The sequence below is a fragment of the Rhinatrema bivittatum genome, chromosome 14, assembly GCF_901001135.1.
Source record: "Rhinatrema bivittatum chromosome 14, aRhiBiv1.1, whole genome shotgun sequence".
NCBI classification, from domain to species: domain Eukaryota; kingdom Metazoa; phylum Chordata; class Amphibia; order Gymnophiona; family Rhinatrematidae; genus Rhinatrema; species Rhinatrema bivittatum.
The window spans coordinates 26,627,537-26,650,475 of NC_042628.1; the positions used below are offsets into that span (position 1 = coordinate 26,627,537).

The 22,939-nt window shown below is 39.6% G+C and overlaps 1 protein-coding gene across 1 annotated transcript in view; it reads right to left on the minus strand.

Moving 5' to 3' along the window:
- C14H16orf72 (chromosome 14 C16orf72 homolog) overlaps nt 1–18,609 on the minus strand; it is a 32,866-nt gene extending 14,257 nt beyond the window's left edge. Inside the window, exons 1-3 of the mRNA XM_029576292.1 lie at nt 18,200–18,609; nt 17,013–17,093; nt 9,093–9,368 (exon numbers count right to left, since the gene is read on the minus strand). Of these exons, the coding sequence (XP_029432152.1) occupies nt 9,093–9,368; nt 17,013–17,093; nt 18,200–18,395 (553 nt within the window). The 5' untranslated portion in view covers nt 18,396–18,609. The remainder of the gene's footprint in view (nt 1–9,092; nt 9,369–17,012; nt 17,094–18,199) is intronic.
- Between the last annotated feature and the right edge of the window lie 4,330 nt (nt 18,610–22,939).

Sequence of the window (22,939 nt, forward strand, 5' to 3'; positions counted from 1 at the left end):
TCTTCTACTCCTGCTGAAGTTAACTCTTCCTTGTTCTTAAAATTTCCCTCTGTTGGCAAGTCAGCAGACCCTACAGAGTAGCCCTTCACTGCCATCTGCTCTCTCTCTCTCTCTCCACTGGAGTCCCAAAGCATCGGTGCCCTCAGCCTGCACCCTCTCCATCAGTGCTTCTGGGTCTCGGGAGACAGTCTGGTTAGCTGGAGCAATCCTCAAGATCAGGGATAAAGAGATGGAAACGCCTAGGGGTGAGGCATGCACCACTTCCCCAATGTCTTCCTCCCAACCGATCCCCATGCACAAGGTGAGTGGGGATCGATCGGGAAAGGGGTCTGCCACAGGGTAAGACCTCTCCTTCACCCTTTGCTTTCGGCTTGTATGCCATATTCTAAGAAAGGAATAAATTACGAAGAAAAGCAGATAGCCTTCATGCTGTGAGCACTGCAGTCGCCATCTCGGATCCTTCCAAAAAGACTGTTTTAATAATTTCTGCCACAGGGATAAGTATATGGCAACACCTTAAGCCCATCCCCTGTATTGGTTCTGAACTTGTTCCCTTTATCAGCTTTGTTTGATGTACTTAATACAAACTTTAAGCAATGATTTTGATAAATACTTAAATTTTTGTTTGCTGTACCTTTATAAGCATACAACTCACTAAGCTACTCTGCAAGAAACCAATAGCAACATACTCTGGACCAGTTGAGGCTGAATGGATACAATATGCTGAGCGAGTCAATTAAGAAGCCAAGTCAAATGGTTAATGACAGAACAAAAATTTTCCATCTCCAACTGACAAGTCTGCTGTAACCTTTTAAATCTAAACAGTGAAAAGGGGGAACCCTTAACTAACTATATTGGGAAAGGTCAATGAGGGTGTGGGAGAAAATGAACATGAAAAGTTGGTGGAAGGCATGGGTTATTAAAGGCCATGCAACATGCAGAGGAATTTCAAGGAAATGAAAGGGTATGCTCCAATTAAAGAGAAAAACAGAAGCAATTCAGAATTAGTGGTCCCTCTTGCTAACAAAATTAAAGTAATTCTTGCACATTATTTTGTAGTTGAAGTCTACTACAACAGACCATTTAAGATAAATACCTTGCCTCCCAGATAGGAATTTATGAAGTGTATTCCACTCATTTCCAATTGTTTCAGTACTACTGGGGGATTTAGAACACCAAATACTGAAAGCAACAAAAGACTGCAAAGGAAAATTCAGTGCATAATGCAACAAATAATGTAATACAGGAAGCACTGGACAAAAGACTGTAAATGTAGAATTAGCTTTTTGGATCCAAATGAGAACTTTTCCCCCATGCTGGTCAAGTCCAGGCTGTCAATTATCTACATAGCTCAGGCACAACTGTGCACCAAATGAAAAGAAAAGATATTTCAGCTCACAAAACAGCCATTAATGGCATTGCACTTACTTTCTCAGGTTAATATATAAAGATTCAATACATGAAAATTCTTCTCTTTCATAACAGTAACCACCACTGTTTCCTATCAATCACAATGTAAAGCTACTTATTTTCTTCATATTCCACAAAAAATAATCTCTCAGGCAAGTCAGGAAACAGATCCATCTGAAATGGCAGACCACCTTGTGCAGTGGCTAACAGATATACAAAGCATGCTATTTAGAAAGGATACAAGAGCAGAAGATTTAAAAAAAAAAAAAAAAAAAGCTTACTGCATGAAAAGAATTACCCCTAATGCAACACATGCTCTTTCCTAATTTGCTATTTACCAGATTCTTTGAGATTCTACAGCAAGAGTTGGCAAACTGGCAGATTTTTCAAAATTCTGTGGCAATTATATGGCAACTTTGCATAATCTATTTAGTTTTTTGCTTTATAAAAATTTTTTCTGATATTTGTGTAAAAGAAATTTGTGTTCTTTATTAGACAGATTTTGGTGATCGAGCTAGAGTGAGGATATCTCAAGAGGAAAAGGGAATCTCAAGAGGGAAATGAAGGAATGTAAGGCAAGAGAGGATGGAGGATAGAGAAAGGAAGGGAGGGGGATGCAAAGACAGAGTTAGAGAGGAAAGCCTGGAGATATGTGCCTCTTCTACAGATTTCAGTCCCCCTCCCCCATAGGACCTCCTTCTCAGACTGGGGGGGGTATTGGGGGTGAGATCTATAGAGGAGCAAGAAGTGCCCCCCCCCCCCAGGCCCTAGTTCTGCTCCCCCTCACATTACAGTCTGCGATCCCTACTCTAGCGCCCTTTCTACCCCAGTTTTTTTTGGGTTTTTTTTTATTGCCCACCATCCCATCTGTCCATTCATACACACTCTCATTCACCCTTCCCCAGCATGCGTCTCAAAACCCCAGTTCTCTCAGTCTGCCTATCATCCCCCATATCTCCAACCCCAGTGTTTCCCAATCCTCTGCTGGAGTTACAACTAGCCAGTCAGGTTTTCAAGATATATATAATGAACATGCATGAAATGAGATTTAGAGTCACTAAATTTGCATACTTTGGAGATCCATCGCATGCATATTCATTAGGATATCTTGAAAACCCAACTGGTTAGGTGTGCCTTTAGGAAAGGGTTGGGAAACTGACCCAGCCCTTTCCCCATAACCCCTCCAAACTATCACAACCACCCCATCCCCTCTTCCCTTGTCTTTCCCATTTCACACAGCCTCCTCCATCTTTCCCTTATACCCCCACCCCATTTCACAAAACCTGCCCCCCCCCCCCCCACTGCCAGCACAATGCCGGTCAGGCTGCAGAGGTGGTGAGGGGCAGCATGCTCCTCCTCTGCTGGCAGGGCCTGACTGCAGCTTTCAATCACAATTGACTAGTGTCCTATGAATGAAAGCAGCATTCGACATGGTCAACAAAGAACACTGCTCCATCTTCTCCTCCTTGATGCATGATTATTTTTTTTTTTGGTTGGGGGGGGGGGGGGGGGGAGGAACAGGACCCACACAAGAACCAGGAAGTTGTTTTACATCCAAACAGCTGCTGAAAATGCTGCCAGCTGATAGGACAGGAGAGCTCAATATTCCCTGGATTGATGTAGCTCCCTGGTCTCCTGCAGCAATTCCACATGGACCAGGAAATTCCACAGCCCTTCCCCTCAACATTGCATAAGCTAGGGGCCCTGGCTATTTCTCCCATATTAAGTTACTGCTTGAAAATATTTTTATTTTTTTTAACCCAGCCATGTCCAGCTCAGTCAGAACCAGGACTGGAATCTGAAACAGTGAGCCTTCATAGCTAGTTAAAGAGATGTTTTAACCCTATTTAATATCCCTGTCCAGCTTACTGCAATCATGGGCCCTGAATTCAGAAACTAGGAGTCATAATTGCATGACAATTGACTCCCTACACCCAATCCCCTCCTAAGGCTGTGAATGCTGTCACTGCAGCATCTCCAGCCTTAGCTTACTCAAAGAATAGAAGATCTGAGCTGGGAATGAAACATTAGTACATTCTGGAAAAATGTAAGATTGAACTTTTTTATACAATGTGGATATGGACAATGGTTACCTATATGCAAGCAATATAAGAAGAAAATTATCCATAATATGATGTAGTTATGGTTCACCATGAAATAGTAAACCGGCACTAATAAGCATGAATAATTGTACAGAGACTGTACAAATGCATTCTGTATTTTTACTATTAATCAGTTTACTTCCGTACATAGGGCTCCATTACCGATGTCACCCATATGTGAGGACTAGCATCCTGCTTGTCCTGGGATAAAGTTTAATTTTCAAAAAGTTAGATCGTGTCTAAACTCTGCAAGTTACCCATACCCATTCTTATCTAACTCTGCAAGTTAACATTATTCCTCCAAATCTAGTTTAAGTTGAGTCACTTATTTTTAATCAAAGAAAAAAAAAAAAAGTATTACCATCTATCCTGACATTTTTATTTTAGAAGGCAAGGGTCCTCAACAGAACAGCATCAAAAAAGGCAAGGATGTAAAGATTATAAAGCTCCGCTAGCACTACCAGAATTATTCAAAAACATTTAAAACAGACTACAAGTGCAGAAAGCAGCACACAAACCAGGAAAGATTTTATTCTTAACTGTTACTATAACCAAACAGAACATCCATATTCCACAAGCAAAACTACCTACAAAACCTGGGAAATATATTTAAGGAGTTAACTGAATTTTGCAGTAGTTTACCGCTAAATGTTTAGTATCCCTAACTTCAGTTACTTAAACTACATTTAAAGATCAGCAAACACAGATTTGATCCTTTATCAAGTTCAAGGTATTTCCCATTATTTTAATTTATAAATTACATGGTATAAAACAATGAAAGTACAAATGAAATGCATTCAAATACAATTTTGTGCAATTTAACAATAGAAAAAAAAGTATTCAAAAGTGTAAAAACAGTGGTGACTGTATTGCTGCACCAACTTGGTTTACACAGGTTTCAAAAATCAGACTATAGGACACCAATCTGAAAGAAGCCAATTGTTGAAATGTGTTAACTTGGGTGATAATTCTCCTTAAAACAAGATGGTATCTTCATACCCATTCTTATCTAATCCTACAAAATCAGTAATTTAGTCAATTTGAAAAGGCACTTCTATGATACCTACATGTAAAAAAAAAACTTTGGTTATATTATGGTTACTAGCATAAAGTGTCAGATGAAAATCAGTAAGGCCAGAATCTGGTTGTAAATGTAGTTTAACAGTGAACTACAATCCTTGAACTAAAAGATTACCATTGATATAACTGCAAGCCATTTAAAATATCTATGTTGGTAATGCTGTGTGACAGAACACCCTTACTTTCTCCTTTAAACCTGCACAGAACCAGGTTGGATACCTGGTTCACCTTAAATCCCACAAAGGGAGAGAGCTCTGTGGGTGGAACCCTGCTGGGCAGGGGGAGTCCTGAAGGTGGGACCAGCTGGGGCAGGATAAGTTTGTGAGCCCAGCTGGGATCAGAAGGCCCCTGTGTCTCCAGGAAAGGCAGCTCCTATAAAACTGTTCTAACCAAACCAGAAGGGATTGAATGTACATTGTCCAGAGGGAAGACAGTTTACAAACTGTGTGTAAACTGAATACTGCTAAGGTAGGCAGTCTGCTATGATGTTGATTATATTAATAAAAAGTAAATAATGCATTAGAAAAGGCTGGATTCAGCGTGGTTTACTGCTCCAACCCAGCAGCTTTGCTTGGCCATCCTCCCATGCTGCTTTAGGACCAAGCTCTAGTAGAGGCTCCGTTGTCTCTCTAATGCAGCACCATCATGTAGCTTTTCATCCTTCTTACTTTCTATAGTTCTTGTCAGGATACAGCTGGGATATCAATGCAATCTAAAATTCACATTTATTAAAATCAATCTCCTGCTCAGTCTTGAAAATAGGCATTTGAAATGCCACAACAAAGTAAGCTCAGACTTGCACAGTTCCATTAAATGCATGAAATTAAATTTCTCTATGCTGTACATTTATGGAAAAAGAATCATTGTTCCTTTATTGGACACTTCCTAAAGGAGCTGGGAAAGAGAAAACTACTTTTACCAACATAACATTCTGGCAATATTTGAAATATAAACATTTCAAGTTGTCAAAAGTTCAGTTGCTGCCATATTTTTCAGTAAAACTACCTTTTTCCTCTCTACTGCTCTGTAAGTATATTATATTTGCTATCTAATCAGAATGACCAAGAAACATAAGATTTTTAGAAAAACAAAGTTCTCTAGCTTCAAGACAACTTTGTAAAGAAGAAAAAAATATGGAACACAAATGAGAAATTTCCTAGCTCCAATTAACATGAACATAGTAACTGATGGCTGTTAAACACCAAAAAGCCCTGCCTAGTCTGCCCAGCTGCAATTTTATGCTCATTTACCCAAAGTGGATCAAATTCCCACATGGAACCAGACTGCCAAATTACACTTTAGGGTTGCAATTGTTCCATCCAGGAAACACAATATAACCATATCACTGCTGCCTTGGTACTAGGGTGGTGTTCAAGGTAAGCCTTGAAGGGGGGGGGGGGGAAATCAATGGCAGTTCCTATGGAGCTGCTCCCTTTGGCTAGTAACCACATTTTTTAAACACGTGCAGGTATCATAGAAGTACCTTTTTAAATTGACTAAATTACCCTGCTTGCATATTTTTCTCCATCATCGTGAGGCTAAGACTAACTCCAGCACAGTCAAATGACACAAAGGAGAAAGTATCTGTGGACCCAAACCCACTTAAGAGCAGCTGGAAGGGAGGGGCACAGGAAGCAGAAACAGCAAGGAAGGAGTCTGCTTCAACAGCAGGTATGGCACACTGGCAATTATAAGACAAGAGGAAGTACCACTGATCCTGTGGCAGACCATAGTAAGGGGTTGCTGTGGCTTGAAAAAGGCTGAGGTTACCGCTGCTGCAGTGGGGAGCGGAAGGGGTCAGAAGAAGTTGCCATGAGGAAGTTAAGGGAGAGTTGCAGCTGCTGAGTAGGGAAGCAGTTAAGAATGGGTGAGGCAAGTTCAAGAGCAAAAGAGCACAAGTGCATGGTGGCACAAGGTAGAGGGGGTTCAGAGAGAGTGGTGGGGGACTTGACGTCATTAACACATGCAGTCAGTAGCGTTATTGACCCACAGCATGAAAATTTGTTGGCCTTCTTCCAGCCCTTCTGGATCCAAAGTGGCCAATGCTTAAAAATTAGTGAAGACCACTGCAGTAGGAATTGTGTGTTTATCCTGTTTTTTGGTTTTTTTTTTTTTATTTAAAGTCTGTCACTGTCCTTGTTATTACAACCTCTTCCAGGAGGGCATTCCAAGTATCCACCACCCTCTGAAAAAAGGTTACCTTGACATTATTCCTGAATCACCTCTTTGGAGCTTCATATTGTGACCCCTAGTCACAATGGGCCGGATTTTATAAAGTTACATGAGCACGTACTTTTGTTCGCGCACCAGACGCCGCGCGTATCTTATAAAATCCGGGGTCGGCGGGCGCAAGAGGGTGCCTCGGAGGGAACTTCCTTTCCACCCCCCGCACCTTCCCCTCCCTAACTCCCCCCCCCCCCCATCTAAACCCCCCCCCCACCTTTGTTGGGGGGGCGTAAATCTGCGCGCGCCAGCGGGCTGCTGGCGCACCATCACCCGACCCGGGGGCTGGTCTGGAGGCCTCGACCACGCCCCTGGGCCAGCACCATGCCCCCGGTCCCGCTCCCTCCCCTTTTACAAAGCCCCGGGACTTAGGCTCGGCGTGCCCAGGGGGGGGTTTGGGGTAGGTTTTCGGGGGTACGCACATATCCCTTTGAAAATCTACCCCAATATGACTAAATATAAAATAGCATTTTGAGTTTACCATTGTTACAGTTTGTTGCAGAAATTGATCAGTAAAATTTCTAAAAACATTTCGAAAATCGCTAGCTGAAGAGTTATTCGACTCAGATTTAGATTTCAGATCGTTGAGCTTCCAATAAAAATCACCTTCTCCACTAGTGACTGACTACACTAGCCAGTTTTTGTTATCTGAACTATCCTAACAACTTAAAATATTGTTTTATGTATGCTGCATGAAGCCTCCAAAAACTTGATTAGGCTCTGTAAAAACCTCTCTAGCTACTAGATACTGTGTTCATATTTCAATCTTATTCCATAATAGTAAAGCCATTCATTACTTCAACATACATTACTAACAAAGGATCATATGCAAATTTGAGAAAAGTTAAAATTGAGATCTCACAAACATTGTATACTACTGGCTTCCTTACAAATTTAAAAGAAAGAACCTTATAGCCAATTTGAAACCCTAAATCAAAGCTATAGCAATCACAGATTAGAAAAAAATAATCCCTATGATAAACCAGACTCCATATGATTTATGTCAAGGACGGTGAACAGATTCTTGCACATCACAACTGAGTTTGTTTTCAGGAACAAAAATACAGATTTTCACTGTGTGGTAATTGGATTCAAATTGATGCATATTATTGCAGCTATCCTGCAATCCAGACAGATTGCAGGACTTGTGCCCTAATTTTCCATCCTTGTTGCATCTAATTAACATTCTCACTTGAGATTGTTCTTAAACATTTCATGTGGATTTTCCAATCCCTTAACCCCCTTCAAAAATCTCATCTCCCTGCAAAGTTTACTCTGCACTGACAGAGTAGCAATACTATTCTATCCAAACTCTGTAGTTGTAATAAAGTTGGATATATAAAATGCTGCTACTTAACTAGATGCAAATCTATAATATTCCTTACAATTTTCTACAACACTTTTGTAAAGTGTACTGCTCAAAATTTACAACACTAGATTTGTAAAAAGCAAGGAAATTCCTCAAGAAAACAATGGTAGACTGTATTAGCTCACCAAAAATAAAATTTGTTCAAAGGAAAAACAGGTGGGCAAGAATTAGGTCAAAGAATATTTTAATATGCACGTGTTTTCAGAGTTCAAGTTGTTCCCTTGAGGTGCCACTACAGGTGGCTTACCATTCAAACATATGGTAATCCTAAAACCAAATGTCTATGAATGAAACTGCAGAGTATTTAATGCATTAAAATTAGTTTTTTTTAATGTAACCTAGCTTCAAAAATATCTGAATGTATGCACAAGCCTAGAAAACTAAGTACTAATGCTTCTGGCCATTTTAAATGCCTTGTTGATAAAACTAATTATATTAATAGCTTTAGCACTATTAAAAAAGTAAATGTGCTAAGTCTTTGGCAAATCTATATTTGTAAACAGCAAGATCAAAGCATACAAGATACCAAAGAAGGCCAAATTCTTTTCAGTGCAAAATGTATTTTACATACTCAAATAAGTGCAATACTGTGCAGTTAGATTGGTGCAATAGTCAAATTCTCAGATTTTTCACAACATAAATATTGAAGACTAGTACATATATGCAAGAAAGCTTAATTTTAAATTTGACAATGATACCCTCTGTTTAAATCAGCAAAACAAAAAAAATATGAAAATTACTTCTATAAAAGTTATTCTGAGGACTAATACTGCTATGAATATAACAAAATACATTTTCAATCTTAACCATGTTAGGAACATGTCATTCAGGTGAAGAATGATATCCTAGTTTTTTGATTTGGTTTTTTTTTTTTTACATTTAGTAATATCAAAAAGGATGACAGTTACCATGGAGAGCTATGGCTTCACGGAAAGGCTGCAAATCAGTCTCTACTGAAGAGCTAGTCTCTGTTGAAGTAGCTCGATTAGGTGATACTACAGTCAGTCTTGGGGGAGCTCTAGAGTTCCGTGGAGGAGGAACTTTTCCACACAGAAAGCTGATCAAATCTTCCCTCCGAATAGTTCTTCTGCGTTTTTTTACCCAAGCTAGCACATCCTTGTTACGGCGTTGATAACCAATTTGAATTCCCAGATCAAAGCTTCTTTGATGAGCATCTACACTTTCTGTAAACACAAAACATTCTAATCAGTAGTTACACTTAGAAAGCAGCTTCTAAACATTTTGTTTCAGCTCCAAAATCCTACTGACAATACAATGGCAACTCTTTCGAAACATGACAAAGTGATCAATTCAGACAAAAAGATATTATGCAGTTGTTTAAAAAGTATTTCATTTTCATAAGATGCTGCAGCTCTGCATTTAGTATTCTAGCAGAATGTTTAACATAAGGTGACTAAGGGACCAATCAACTAAGACTTCTCACATTCTGTGTCTCAGATAAAATCTTAGTGAATCTGGTCCCAAGTTGTTAAGCTAACTGCTATTAACACATCCATTAGCAGATCCCCATATTGTACTGCTATGAAAACTGTAAGCTTAAATACAGTTACAGGTTGTATTAAATGTATACAAAAAATTTATAGTAGCTATATATAAAATGTATTACTGTGCTAAATAGTCGCACTGAAAGAGTTTACAATTCCATGGTATCCTAAGCAGACCACTGAAATCAAACTTCTGTGTGTTCCACAAGGTACATTTAACTTGTTTACAAATCAGCAAATAAGTTTTGATTCATGAGCCAGAAAAAAGAGGGGGGGGGGGGGGAGGAGGAATCAAGTTTGCTCTTTAATATTTGCTCTGACAATTCATAATTTTTTAAAAACTTTTACAGCATTAGGATTGGTTACACTGAGCTGTATGCATATCCCTTACCAAATTGCTTTATGTGGGCATTTATAAGCCAATCTAATATCAAGAGGTGCCAACTCTGGTCCTTAACAGCCACAAACTAATCTAGTTTTCAAGATTTTCACAATGAATATACATGTGATACTGCCTCCACTGTATACAAGTATTATGCATATTCATTGTTGATATCCTGTAAACCAGACCTGTTTATGGCTCTTAAAGACAGGAATCAGCCACTCCTGTACTGTAAGAAATTCTCAACATCTAGATGGAGTGAAGTACCCTAGTGTTTAGAGCAGGGGGCTACAAGCCAGGGTTCACATTCTGCTGCCACGCCTTGTGACCTTGGACAAGTTACTTCACTCTCCGTTACCTCAGGTACAAACTGTGAGCCCTCTGGGTACAGGGAAATACCTACAGTACCTGAATGTAATTTGCTTTGAAGTATCTGAAAGGCAGAATATAAATCAAATAGATGGGTTGTACCTTGTTTGCATAATGTGGCAAAATGCATTTCATCACAAAGTTTGATTTGACACCATGCTGAGGACCATAAATTCTCATAGCAAACTGGAGGAATATGGATAATCCTTCCACAAAGAAAAAATTAGAAGAATGTTACCTTGAAGTGCCATCCCCATTCAAATTTAGAAATTGTATCCATATTCATGCAATGGTGATATTAATAACTCTGTAAAGTCTGAACAATTGTAGTATAGTTGTATGATTATTTGAACTGCAACAAATTACAATATCTAGACCATAACAGATTAAGAAAAAGGAAAATTGATACTGAAATATCATTGATTTTAATCTGAAATAAAGAGTTTGAGCCAGTACTGTGCCCCTTAGAAGAGGAGAAACACTTTCTAAGTTTATTTCTGCTTAAAACTGAAGTAACCAGTCATGTAGACTTGAGTAATCTGTTCCACAAAATATCTGCAAACTAGTTCCATTTTTTCTAGATGGAACAGGTGATTTTACTTCATTCTGCAGTTTGTCTTAGGTATCATGCTCCTTATTGACTGAAAATAATCCATTAGAAGGAAAAACTAGGAAAGAAGACAAAAATAATTAAACTGGTCTCATTTTACACTTTGTTTTGCCATACCATTTAGTGGGGAAGTGTTAGCATATTTGATGTTGTAAACAACTATTTTTCAGGTGAATACTGTAAACATATTGTGATTGTTTGGAATAAGGCAGCATATTAAGTTTAATAAATGAAACCTGCTTTAAGATACTTCTTAAATCATCCTGTTTTAAAAAGAGGCTTTTTCTAACCATATTATCTTAAAAATTACAGTTTGTCAGACTGATATAATCAAGGATGAAAATATTTAGAAAATTCTTAAGCAGTAGTCAAAAATATTAAGAGCCAGAAAACCTCTCCCTTACTTTTCTCTCATCTTTTTGCTTTGATAATTGCTATGTTGACTGGTTTTTCTAAAACTTTTTTTGCTTCTTTTCATTTCCTTAATTTTAGGTATCAGATGCTAAATTTTAGGCACCCAGTTGAGCTGTTGCTTAGGAATATTTTCAGCTCCGATTATTCAATATTGGGGAAAAAAAAAAAAAAAAGATAGTTCTGCTTCAAAAATCAGGAAATCAGCAAAGAGCTACAATTTTATTTACAATGTAACAAGGAAAAAATAGGTTATGTCTACTATATTTTCATGAGATTTAAGCCTTAGGTGCAGTCAGCATGTTTTTTATTCAGTATTCTAACCTAAGCATATATGCATTTCACTAAAAAGGCAACTTTCTGAATAAACTGCCTAGCTGAAAATGACTATTTTAACAGAGATGTTGCACATCTTTTTATGAAATTACTACTTGTTACTCATTTCTTTCATATTTCCCATGAAAAAAAATTGTAAGTTACATAAGGATGCAAACAAAAATTTCTACTTCATAATACAAGTTTTATTTAAAATATGCAGCAAAAATATGAAAGTGGAAATAAATGATCTTCCATCACAGCAAATAAGGTCCTAGTTCAAGATGCAGATTATGTCATACATCTTCCTCATAATGAAATCAAACACTCCATTAGATATAATTCCTTAACTTTAAGCAGATCTAGACATCTGGGTAACAAGGGTTGCCAAATATCAGTATATTTACTGACAGTAAAAACAAATTAAAACAAAAAAAAAGTGTCCATGAATAGAACTTCACATCAGGACAAGTGTCATGAGTACTGTATTTTTCGCTCCATAAGATGCACTTTTCCCCCAAAGGGGGGGGGGGGGGGGGGGTGTGGGAGAATGTCTGTGCATCTTATGGAGTGAATATAAAAAAATAATGAACACCCTCCCCCCCCCCCACCCAAGACTTGCCAGAAATCCCTGGTGGTCCAGCAGGGGTCCCGGGAGCAATCTCCTGCTCTTGGGCCATCGGCTGCAAGTAATCAAAATGGCGCCATGGCCCTTTGCCCTTACTATGTGACAGGGGCTACTAATGCCATTGGTTGGCCCCTGTCACAAGGTAGTTAATTAAATTTGAAGGGTTCAAATTTAATTAAGGGTTGGGGTTTTGGTTTTTTTTTCCCCACAAAAGAGAATAAAAAGTTCTGATCCAGGAAGTGGACCAAAATGGCCCTCCCCAGACCCGAAAACAAAACCGGGACGAAAAAAATTGTATGCACACCCCTAATTTGCTCCATAAGATGAACAGATGCCCAGGAACAGAGCCGGTTTAGCACACCATATTTTGGTTTTTTTTAAGTTTTCCCCCTCTGAATTTTAGGAGAGTCTTATGGAGTGAAAATTATGGTAATTGTCTGTCTAGTGCTGTAGGATCCAGCTATGCAAAACTGCAGTACTTGGAAATCAAAGACTATACAGTGGCTATATAAGGTCTACACCCCCTTCCAACACTTTCAGTTTGTTGCCTCAATAGCTTGGATGTAAAAGGAGTTAAACCAGTGTTTATTCTATCTATCCCAAAACTGCCTAATGAAAAATGTATTCCTGAATTCCTTAGAAAATGAAGCAGAAACAGATTAGCTTGGTTGGAAAAGTGTCCACCCCCTTGTACTTCTACAGAAATTCTAAAAATGTAAAGTTCTGGTGTAACTGTCTTCAAAAGCACACATCTAGTGAACTGACCCACCTGTGTTAAACTGAACTGATTCACATGCCAGGATAGGAAACATTCAGCTTTTCCTGTTGGTTCTCTCTACTCAGTAGTGCATCTCAAAGCAAAGACCCAACCATGAGTACCGAGAACTGTCAAAAGAACTCCAGGGGTTGTGGAAAGGCATAGATTTAGGGATGGGTATAAAAGAATTGCTTTGAACTCCCCTTGGGGCACTTTCAAGACAATTAAGAAGTGGAAGGTGTACAGTGCCCCAAATGGAAGGCTTAAGCAAGAAGGCAACCTAAGGCCAATGGTAACTTTGAAAGAGCCACATGATTCCATGCCCAAGACTGGTCAAAGCAGTGACAACAATATCCCAAGCACTCTACAAGTCTGGCCTATATAGTAGGGTGACCAGAAGGAAGCAGTTATTTGAGAAACTGCACCTTGAATTCCATTTGAAGCATGCAAAGGAGCACTTAGTGATACTAGAGCCATATGGCAAAACATTTTGTAGTCTGATGAAACTAAAATAGAATTTTTTGACCTGAATGCAAAGCTTTGTATAGCATCACCCAGAGAACACATCCCTGTGAAGCATGGTGGTGGCGGCAGCACTGGGTTATGGGGATGTTTTTCATCAGCAGCAACTGGGGGGACTCGTCAGCATAGAAGAGACAACAAATGGAGAAAAGACCAAAAACGTCCTTGTAGAAAACCGGCTGCCCTCTGCAAAAAATCTGAAACTGGGACAGAAGTTCACTTTCAGCATGATGATCGAAGCATGCAACCAGAGCTACACTAGTGTGGCTAAAGAACAAAAAGTAAATGTTTTGGACTTAACCTCTCAAGAGCCCTGAACTCAAGCATCAAGACTGCTGAAACTCACAATGCTTGAACAGTATTACAAAGAAGTCAGGAGACTTATTCCAACAGACTCATAGCTGTAATTGCTGCCAAAAGGTGCTTCCACCAAGTATTGACTCAAAAGAAAGAGGGGGGGGGGGGGGGGGGGGGGAAGGCCCATGAAGACAAACTGGATTTCTTTTTCTTTTTTTTAAATACATATTTTATCCCCCAAAAAAACATTTTTGGACTGCAAAGGTATGGAGTAAAATATGTTAAGTTGGGAAAAAGATCCTCATGTAAATACATGCAAATCTGATGTACAAACATAACAAAATGTGAAAAATGTTCCAAGCCTTTCTATAGCCACCATATCTCATGGCAGAGAGGGGTGAATCTAGGCTATGCACAAAACAAGAAAAATCTGTCAACAGAAGTTAGGATGTAGGTAAAAATCTCAAAGACTGTTGGTAAACAATTTTTATAAAGTGCAACCCTGTTTTCAACTGAGCAATAACTGTTATAAAAACTTCAAATACCAAAAAGAAAAAATGAACACAAAATGACAACCAAAAGTAGTTATAGCCTGTTCCACCATAAGAATTTACTGCAAACCTCTTAAAAACCTGCTCAGACGAGAGAATTAAGTTTTGCACTATTACAACACTTTTTAAAAATGAAGTTAATGTCACAGGCACTACAAAATTCTCTTCAAAGAAAGTTCAAGAACCACAATTTTCAGGACATTTGTGTGACTATACGTGCATTCCTAGAACATCTTTGAATGCATATAGTACCTGCTGCCAAAATATCCCAATTACTGCCACTTTGTGATAATCTATTCACTGTTTTGGTTCAGTTTTATTACAGGATTTAGATAGTCACACAAGTCAAAGTTTCTTGACCACTTAAATTAACTTTCGTAATGTCATTCAACAGTTCCAAACCCATCCCTCCTCTCCCTCTTCACACCCCTCTCCAAGCTGAACAAGCTACAAAGTTTCACCATAAAATACATCCAAGAAAGTTAGTCTACCAAGTCTTTCCCCTCCCCCCACATACAGTAACTTCAGTCAAGTGCATTTACAGTATAGTTGTATGAACAGATCAATAGTATTTGCCACTATCAGGCCGATACAGTACAGTGTGCTCCAACGGAGTGCACTGTTAACCTGCCATTGGCCGTCAGCGGGCTCAAGAACAGACGCCTGCAAAATTGAGCGTTAGCTGTCAAACCCGCCGACAGCCGCCGCTGCGGGCTAAAAGGAGGCGCTAGGGACGCACTAGTGTCCCTAGCACCTCCTTTTGCCCGTTTCTACCGCCGGACCTAATTTAAATACTGAATCACGCGCACAGGCAAGTGGCCTGTGCATGCGCCGGGAGAGCGGGCGTCGCTCTCCCGCGGACTTTACTGAATTGGCCCGTATGAAAGGAGCTAGAAACATGGTAAATGTGTGCTCATCCTATTTATTTATTTATTTATTTTTTACATATGCCAGTCTGTGCGTAGTAATTTTCATACTATTTCAGCTATTCTGCCTAATATTGCAAATATACTAACAATTTTTTTTTTTTTAACTCTTTATACAATTTGTCCACAAAAACTCATGAAGAAGGCTTTAAAATAAATGCTTTGCACTTATATATATAGGAAACCATTGGGGAAAAAAATCTGATACACTATCAAATGTGTCATTAAACCCAGTTACAGCTGTTAGTGTAACTGGGTTTAAAAAAAAAGTTTGGATAAGTTCCCAGAAGAAAAATCCATAAACTGCTATCAAATAATAAGCAATAGAAGCGTGAGATTTATTTAATGTTTGGGTACTTTCCAGGTACTTGTGACTTGGATTGGCCACTGTTGGAAACAGGATATTGGGCTTGAAGGACCCTTGGTCTGACCCAGTATGGCAATTCTTATGTTATGTACAAGACAAATATTAGGATGCTGAACAAGAAGTAGGACAGCAAGACTAGTAATTCATCTTCAATTTTGTTAAAAGGGGAATGTTTCACTATTCAGCAGAATCTGTGAATAGTTATTTAAGCTATTTGCATGTACTTTGCACTGTACATAACATTAAATAAGGCTTGCATTCCTACAGCACAAATAGTCAGTACAATAGTCTGCAAATAAAATGTGTCCAACTGTAGCAACTTTTGCTATAGTCTAACAAGCCAACATATTCCTGCAACTACTATATCAACCAAACAGAAGCATAAGTCTTTAACTCAGAAATATATATGGCTAAGGACATTAGAATTTGTGAATTTCTTCAGTAATGTATCCATATATCAGAGTAAACTTTTCTTTCAACTCTTAAGCTGAAGTTAGATACAAACATTTCCCATTTTAGCACTTAACACCAAAGTAGAGCACTATACTAATGTATTAGAATGTGTATTGCCACAATTTACACAAGTCAACATACATTCAAGTCCCCTAATACATAACCATGAAGAAAATAACTGACAAAGACAACCCCTTTGTGTGTGACAAGGCAAGAATGGATATGAGAAATAAAAACAAAAGTTCTAAAATTAAATAAAAATACTGTATAGTACATTTTTAACTAGCTTCTGTAAACAAAACCGCAGGGCAATCTGTGAAACTAACGGACTTTTATCTCCAACTCATATCCGCACAATCTGTTGACAGATACCAGAATACAGGTGTAACAAGTCAACTTAGTTTAAGGCAAATAGCACTCAAGTTCCCTCACACTAATCAAAATCTGTACTGTGTATATCCGTTTACTGCAGTCGCCGGTTCCAAGAAAGTGCATGCTTATCGCAAATCCAACTGGCAGATCTTTAACAGCAGCATTTGAGACTGCATTGCATTAACTGCAAACGCTGGAGAATTATCGTAAAGTCACTGCAAGATAAAATCACGATTCAGAAAACGCCAAGTAACAGTCCAGTGTTGAAAAACTACTGAGGCCAATAAGCTTTGTGTATCAGGAATATGCTTAATTCGTTAAGGCTCAGGGGTGTCGGTCACCACAAAGAAACTTTATAGTTACCTTTATATAGATTTGTAACAGCTGTGGCTGCATTTTGAAAGGGTACCCAAAGTGAAAGCCCCTGCTGTTGACATACACGATCTGCAAAATAAAAAAAATAAAAAAAAATTGATACATAAAATGGATTTTGGAGCATATTCAGAACGGCCATGTTTGATTTCGCCATTTTGTTCATCAGCCCTTTTTCTTCCCGAGAGATGAACCATTCAGGTTTAAAGACTACAGACACCTTTTCACGCAACGCGAACAGATTTTTTTTTTAAGCTAAAACATAAAAAATATCTTCGCAAATTGAAAGGGAGCATAACATACAAACCCCCCCTCTCACAATGAAGTCGTCCTTCGCCATTTTGTTTTCCCTAAAAAAAAATTAACCATAACTAATTTTACAGCAACAACAACAAAAAAAAAAAAAAAAAAAAGGAAAACAAATCTCAATACCGTTAACTGCCAGCGCTTGCTTTTCCTTGATCTTAATTATTCCTATACTCCCGCTGTCTATAAGTCAGGGTGGAACTGACCGGGGGGGGGGGGGGGGGTCGCACTGCAGCAGCCCTGAGATACTGCCTAGCCTCCCCCTAACCCTAGAACAGAGCCCGAGTGCAGATGCCCTACCCTGCCCAATTAAACTTAACCAGGCCGACGTTTCCCCCCCCCCCATAAAAAACCCAACCCAACACCGGCAAGGACAAATCAGATCCTCTTCGGCACACCCAAACCCACTCAAGTTCAATATGCCGGTGCGCTCCCTAAGCCTTCGCCATTTTGGGTTTTGTTTTTTTATTTAGTCATTTAAATTCACGGGATCTTTTCACTGCCAAGATCATCTCAGCTGTCCGACTACAGGAATATTGTCCCAGAATTCGTTATTCTTAAGTGAGGGGAGCCTAAGGCGGCTGGTTCCTGTTTTGACTCTGAATAGCAACGTGCCGGCTCGGATAAATAAAGGTCTGTTTTGAGCGGCTTTGCTATTATTTCCAGGGCAGATCCTCTCGCCATTTTGTTTTACACCTCCCTACATTCTGTCACCGCTCTAGTCCTCCCGGTTGCGTCTTTGAGAAGGGTTTGTTTGGGGGTTTTGTTTTTTTTTGTTTGTTTGTTTTAACTATTACTTTGCTTTTTTTTTTTTTTTTTTTTTTCCCCAGTCTTCCGCTTCCTCCCCCGCCCTCGCGTCAGTCCCCCCTGACCTTTGTAGAGCTGGGCGACGGCGGTGGCAGAGTTTTGAAACAGATGCCAGAGTTTCTGCTGACTCTGGTCGGCCTCCTCCTCCGTCTGCTCTTCCTGCTCGGCCTCAGCCAGACACTGCCGCTCCCATTTGGTGAACCAGTGCTCCGGCCCGTGCTCCTGTATCTCCGCCTCCCCTTCCTCCTTTTTATCTTCCATTCTTCCGCGCACACGCAGGCGAGGCGTCTCCCCCTTCGTTTTCCCCCACGAAAAAATATCGACAGACGCTACCGAGGGCGTTCTGTCCTCAAGCGCCGTCTGAGAAGCGTAAACTGTCCAGCCGGAATTTTCTTCATGAAAAAAAGACGCTGTTTTCTACCTCACCCCCATCTTCCCCCTTCGGCGACTCCAAACAAATTGAACCTATTACGCCACTGACCCAACACTAAGTCTAGGAATGTCAAAACTTGCTGGCGGCTAAGCTCCACCCTCTCCTCCTCCAACGGCAACTGTCACTCGCTGAGCTGTAGCTTTAGAACTCGTTTGAACTTCAGATGGCCCAGCAATTGGAGCATTAGGATGTCAATCGAGTGATATCATAAAAGGCTGGGTTGGGTCAAGCTAGGTTGGCTAGGCAAAAAAAAAAATCTTTGCAGTACTGTGCGCTTGCGTGTTCATTTCAGCTGTCTCCGCTGTAATGGGCGGCCACGGTCGCTTAACCGTGAGTGACGTTTCGGGGCATGGCTCTGGCTCCTCCCATTGTCTAGTTAGTAACAAACAAGTCACGTGGTTGTATTTTCTCCTGCCTGGCGGACGGGAATAGCTTTAGAAAGCTATTTTTTGTATTGGTAAAAATAACTGGTTTGCCTGCGTAATGAATTTCCCCTTATATTACCTTTGACAAATCCGTAAGAAGATATTGTACATCGAAGGACTTATTTAACTACTTTAAAAAGTATTATAAAATGAATACTGCATAGAATAGCAGGAGCTGATAACATGACTCAGCTTGCCTTTTGCCTATGTTGCTCATTGTAATATAATCTGCATTTCACTGGATTACGATCTGACTCGATGGGACAATAATTGAAGCATAATTACATATACCAGTCATGTTCACCATTCTGGTACGAGGTGGTTCCCTGTCCTCGTGCGTCTAGTTCAGCTCTTGAAAACAATCCTACAAGACAGGATGTGAATGAGTAAATAGTAATACATGACAGAATATATATATGAAGGAATTTCAGTACATACCCTGGGTGCCTTTTGAGTCGCAATGCTAAAGGTCAGCTCAGTTTAAAGCCAGAAAGGAGAATGGGGCAAATAGCTGGCTGTTTGAAAAAAGAAGGCTAATCAAAATACGAGATTCAGACCTTGAGTAGAGGCTGCATAGGAGGCCAAATAGTCCTGGGACAATAAGGGTCAATATTCAGTGTCATTTAGCCAAATAACTGCTGACTGTTTAATATTTTCCCCACTTATCTGACTGAAGTTTAGCCAGATAATTTATTTTAAATTTACACCAGATTACATAAGGGTTTTCCAAAGCAGAGTTAAATTAGCCAGCTAATTTATTGAGTTAGCTAGATTATTTACCTAGCAAGGTCTAGTCATGCTATAGATTAGTCCTAAAGATAGCTGGATAAATTTATGTCTAGCTTTAAAATAACTGGTTATATCCGATAGTGCGGTCGCACCACTGAATATCCTTCCAAAGTTAGCCATCTAAGTTTACCTGGCTAATCTTGCAATCCAGCCAGTGATTATGAACCTCTAAGTATATAATGTGGCATTTGAGACCAGGCTGGCTCCAAGCCACAGAATACATTATCAGCCTCATTACAATATACATGAATCTGATTATCCTTTTTTAGATATGTAAAGTCCATCCCCAGGCCTCTGATGTCCCTATAAAATAAAGGCTGTAAAAATATAGCTGCCATGATATCAGAGTAAAGTAAGGGCAAAAAGCTAAAAATGGCTGCCCACAATTCATTCCCAAGCCTGCTTCATTTACATATGCTCCACAACACTTACTTGGCCCCATTCCATAGGACAGAATGAGGGTAAGAAAGAAAGAAACAGTAATCACACACACATATACAAAAATGCTTATTAAAGTGAGAAAAAAGAATAGATGCTTAGCAAGCAGTAAAATCATTGGGAAAAAAACGAATTTCCCCAGTTAAAAAATGTCAATTCTAAGTATTCTAATATCCTACTACTACTTCTTATCACTTCTATAGAACTATTTGATGTACAAAAATATACCATTTAAATATATATTATTATTTCAGCATTTATAAAGTACCCAAAGCAAATTATATACAGCCCCTGATAGCTTATAATTTAAGTGGATACAGGAGACAACAGGATACAAAGTGACATAGACTTATCTAAGCTCACAATGCTGTCATAAACAGGATCTGAACAAAGGTTACCTAGCTCCCAGTCCTGTCTCCCTTTATTCTACCACTAGGCCACACTCTTTATTTTTATGCTGATCAACAAGCCTCTTAAGCATTAAACGGATTTAAATAATTGTCTCAGCTGATGTTTTCTTAGGTATGCATATGAGGGGTGTGGGTATGGGGTGGGAGTTTGTATGTGAGGAGGAGTGTGTTCGGGGTGCAGGTGAGAGTGGATGTAGTAGGGGCAAATATGTGTGTGGTAGGTATATTTATGTGGAAGACTGGGTTGTGGGGATTGACAGTGTATAAGGGGTGTGTGAAGGATGAGAGTATAGGTGTGATGGGCTGTGGGGTTATGTATGTGAGTAAGCGGGTGGGGGGAATGCATGAGGGTGTGGGGGAGGGAATATGTGTGAGGTGTGGGTATATGGTGTGCTCTGTGTGTAGGGATGTGTAATTGGGGGCACGCAGGGTATGGATGTATGTGTGTAAGGTAGAGATGGCAATGTGTGTGTGTGTGGGGGGGGGTGACATATGGGTGTTGGGTGATGTGGGTGTGGGTATGTGTGAGATTTTGAGGGGGACAATGAAAAGGTTGTGGAATAAACTTAATCTTGTCTATTTTTTTTAATAAAAGAAGAGCATTTATTGGTACTTCAAGATCCAAAACAAGGCATTCACTAATCACAGCATAGACTGCTAGAGGTCCTCCCAATATAGTCCGTTTTTTGCAAAGACTGCATCAGGGGGAATTGAATCTAATATATATATATATATATTCACACAGGACAAGATAATACAATGGCAAACAGCAAAATCCAAAACAATATCTTAGAAGTAAACACATTCAGTAATATCCATAAGAAGAAACACCAGGAGCAACTTAATCCTGAAAAAAATGTTTTCATTTAAATATAAATAGTTAATTCATAAGTAAAGAAAAATATAACTCCTCAAAACTTATAAAGGACTTGTAAGCACTCTAGCGCATGTACGTTCTAGACAAGTGCCGAGGCGGTTTAAATGGCCATACAAACCTCACCAAAATAAAAATAAGTCACATGACAAGATGCCAATCAAAAATATCCAGTAAAGTAAAACATCTACTAATTCTTTTTCACTCAACGCACAATTTAACTCTGGAATTTGTTGCCACTGTTGGCTAATCCAGGCTACAAGAACTTGGCAAGTACCCAAAAACTATCCCATGCTACTGATGCCAGTAAGAGCAGTGGCTATTTTCTAAGTCAACTTGATTTATAGCAGGTAATGGACTTCTCCTCCAAGAACTTAACCAAATGTTTTTTAAACCCATCTACACTAACTGCACTAACTACAACCCCTGGCAACAAATTCCAGAGTTAAATTGTGCGTTGAGTGAAAAAGAATTTTCTACATTAGTTGTAAATGTGCCCCATGCTAACTTCATGGAGTGCCCCCTAGTCTTTCTATTATCCAAAAAAGTAAATAACCGATTCACATTTACCCATTCTAGACCTCTCATGATTTTAAACACCTCTATCATATCCCCCTCAGCCGTCTCTTCTCCAAGCTGAACAGCCCAAACCTCTTCAGCCTTTCCTCACAGGAGAGCTGTTCCATCCCCTTTATCATTTTGGTTGCCCTTCTTTGTATCTTCTCCATTGTAACTATATCTTTTTTGAGATGTGGTGACCAGAATTGTACACAGTATTCAAGGTGTGGTCTCACCATGGAGCATTTTGGCATTTTCCATTTTATTCACCATTCCCTTCCTAATAATTCCTAACATTCTGTTTGCCTTTTTGACTGCTGCAGCACACTGAGCTGACAATTTCAATGTATTATCCACTATGACACCTAGATCTCTTTCTTGGGTGGTAGCACCTAATATGGAACCTAACATTGTGTAACTATAACATGGGTTATTTTTCCCTATATGCATCACCTTGCATTTATCCACATTAAATTTCATCTGCCATTTGGATGCCCAAGTTTCCAGTCTCACAAGCTTCTCCTGCAATTTATCACAATCTGCTTGTGATTTAACTACTCTAATAATTTTGTATCATCTGCAAATTTGATTACCTCTCTTGTTGTATTCCTTTCCAGATCATTTATAAATATACTAGCGGTACCCGGCCACGCGTTGCAGTGGCAGAGTCAGGTTCTTTACCCTCCCTCCCCCTTCCCCTTGCTCATTTACCTCAGTCACTCATCCTCCTCCCCCTTGGTCACTCACCCCCCTTCCCTCCCCTATCCTCACTCCAACTCTCTCCCCTCACACTCACCTCTCCTCTCATTCTCCCTCCCCTGACACTCACCTCCCCCCTCATTCTCCCTCCCCTCACTGTCACCTCCCCCCGCCTACAG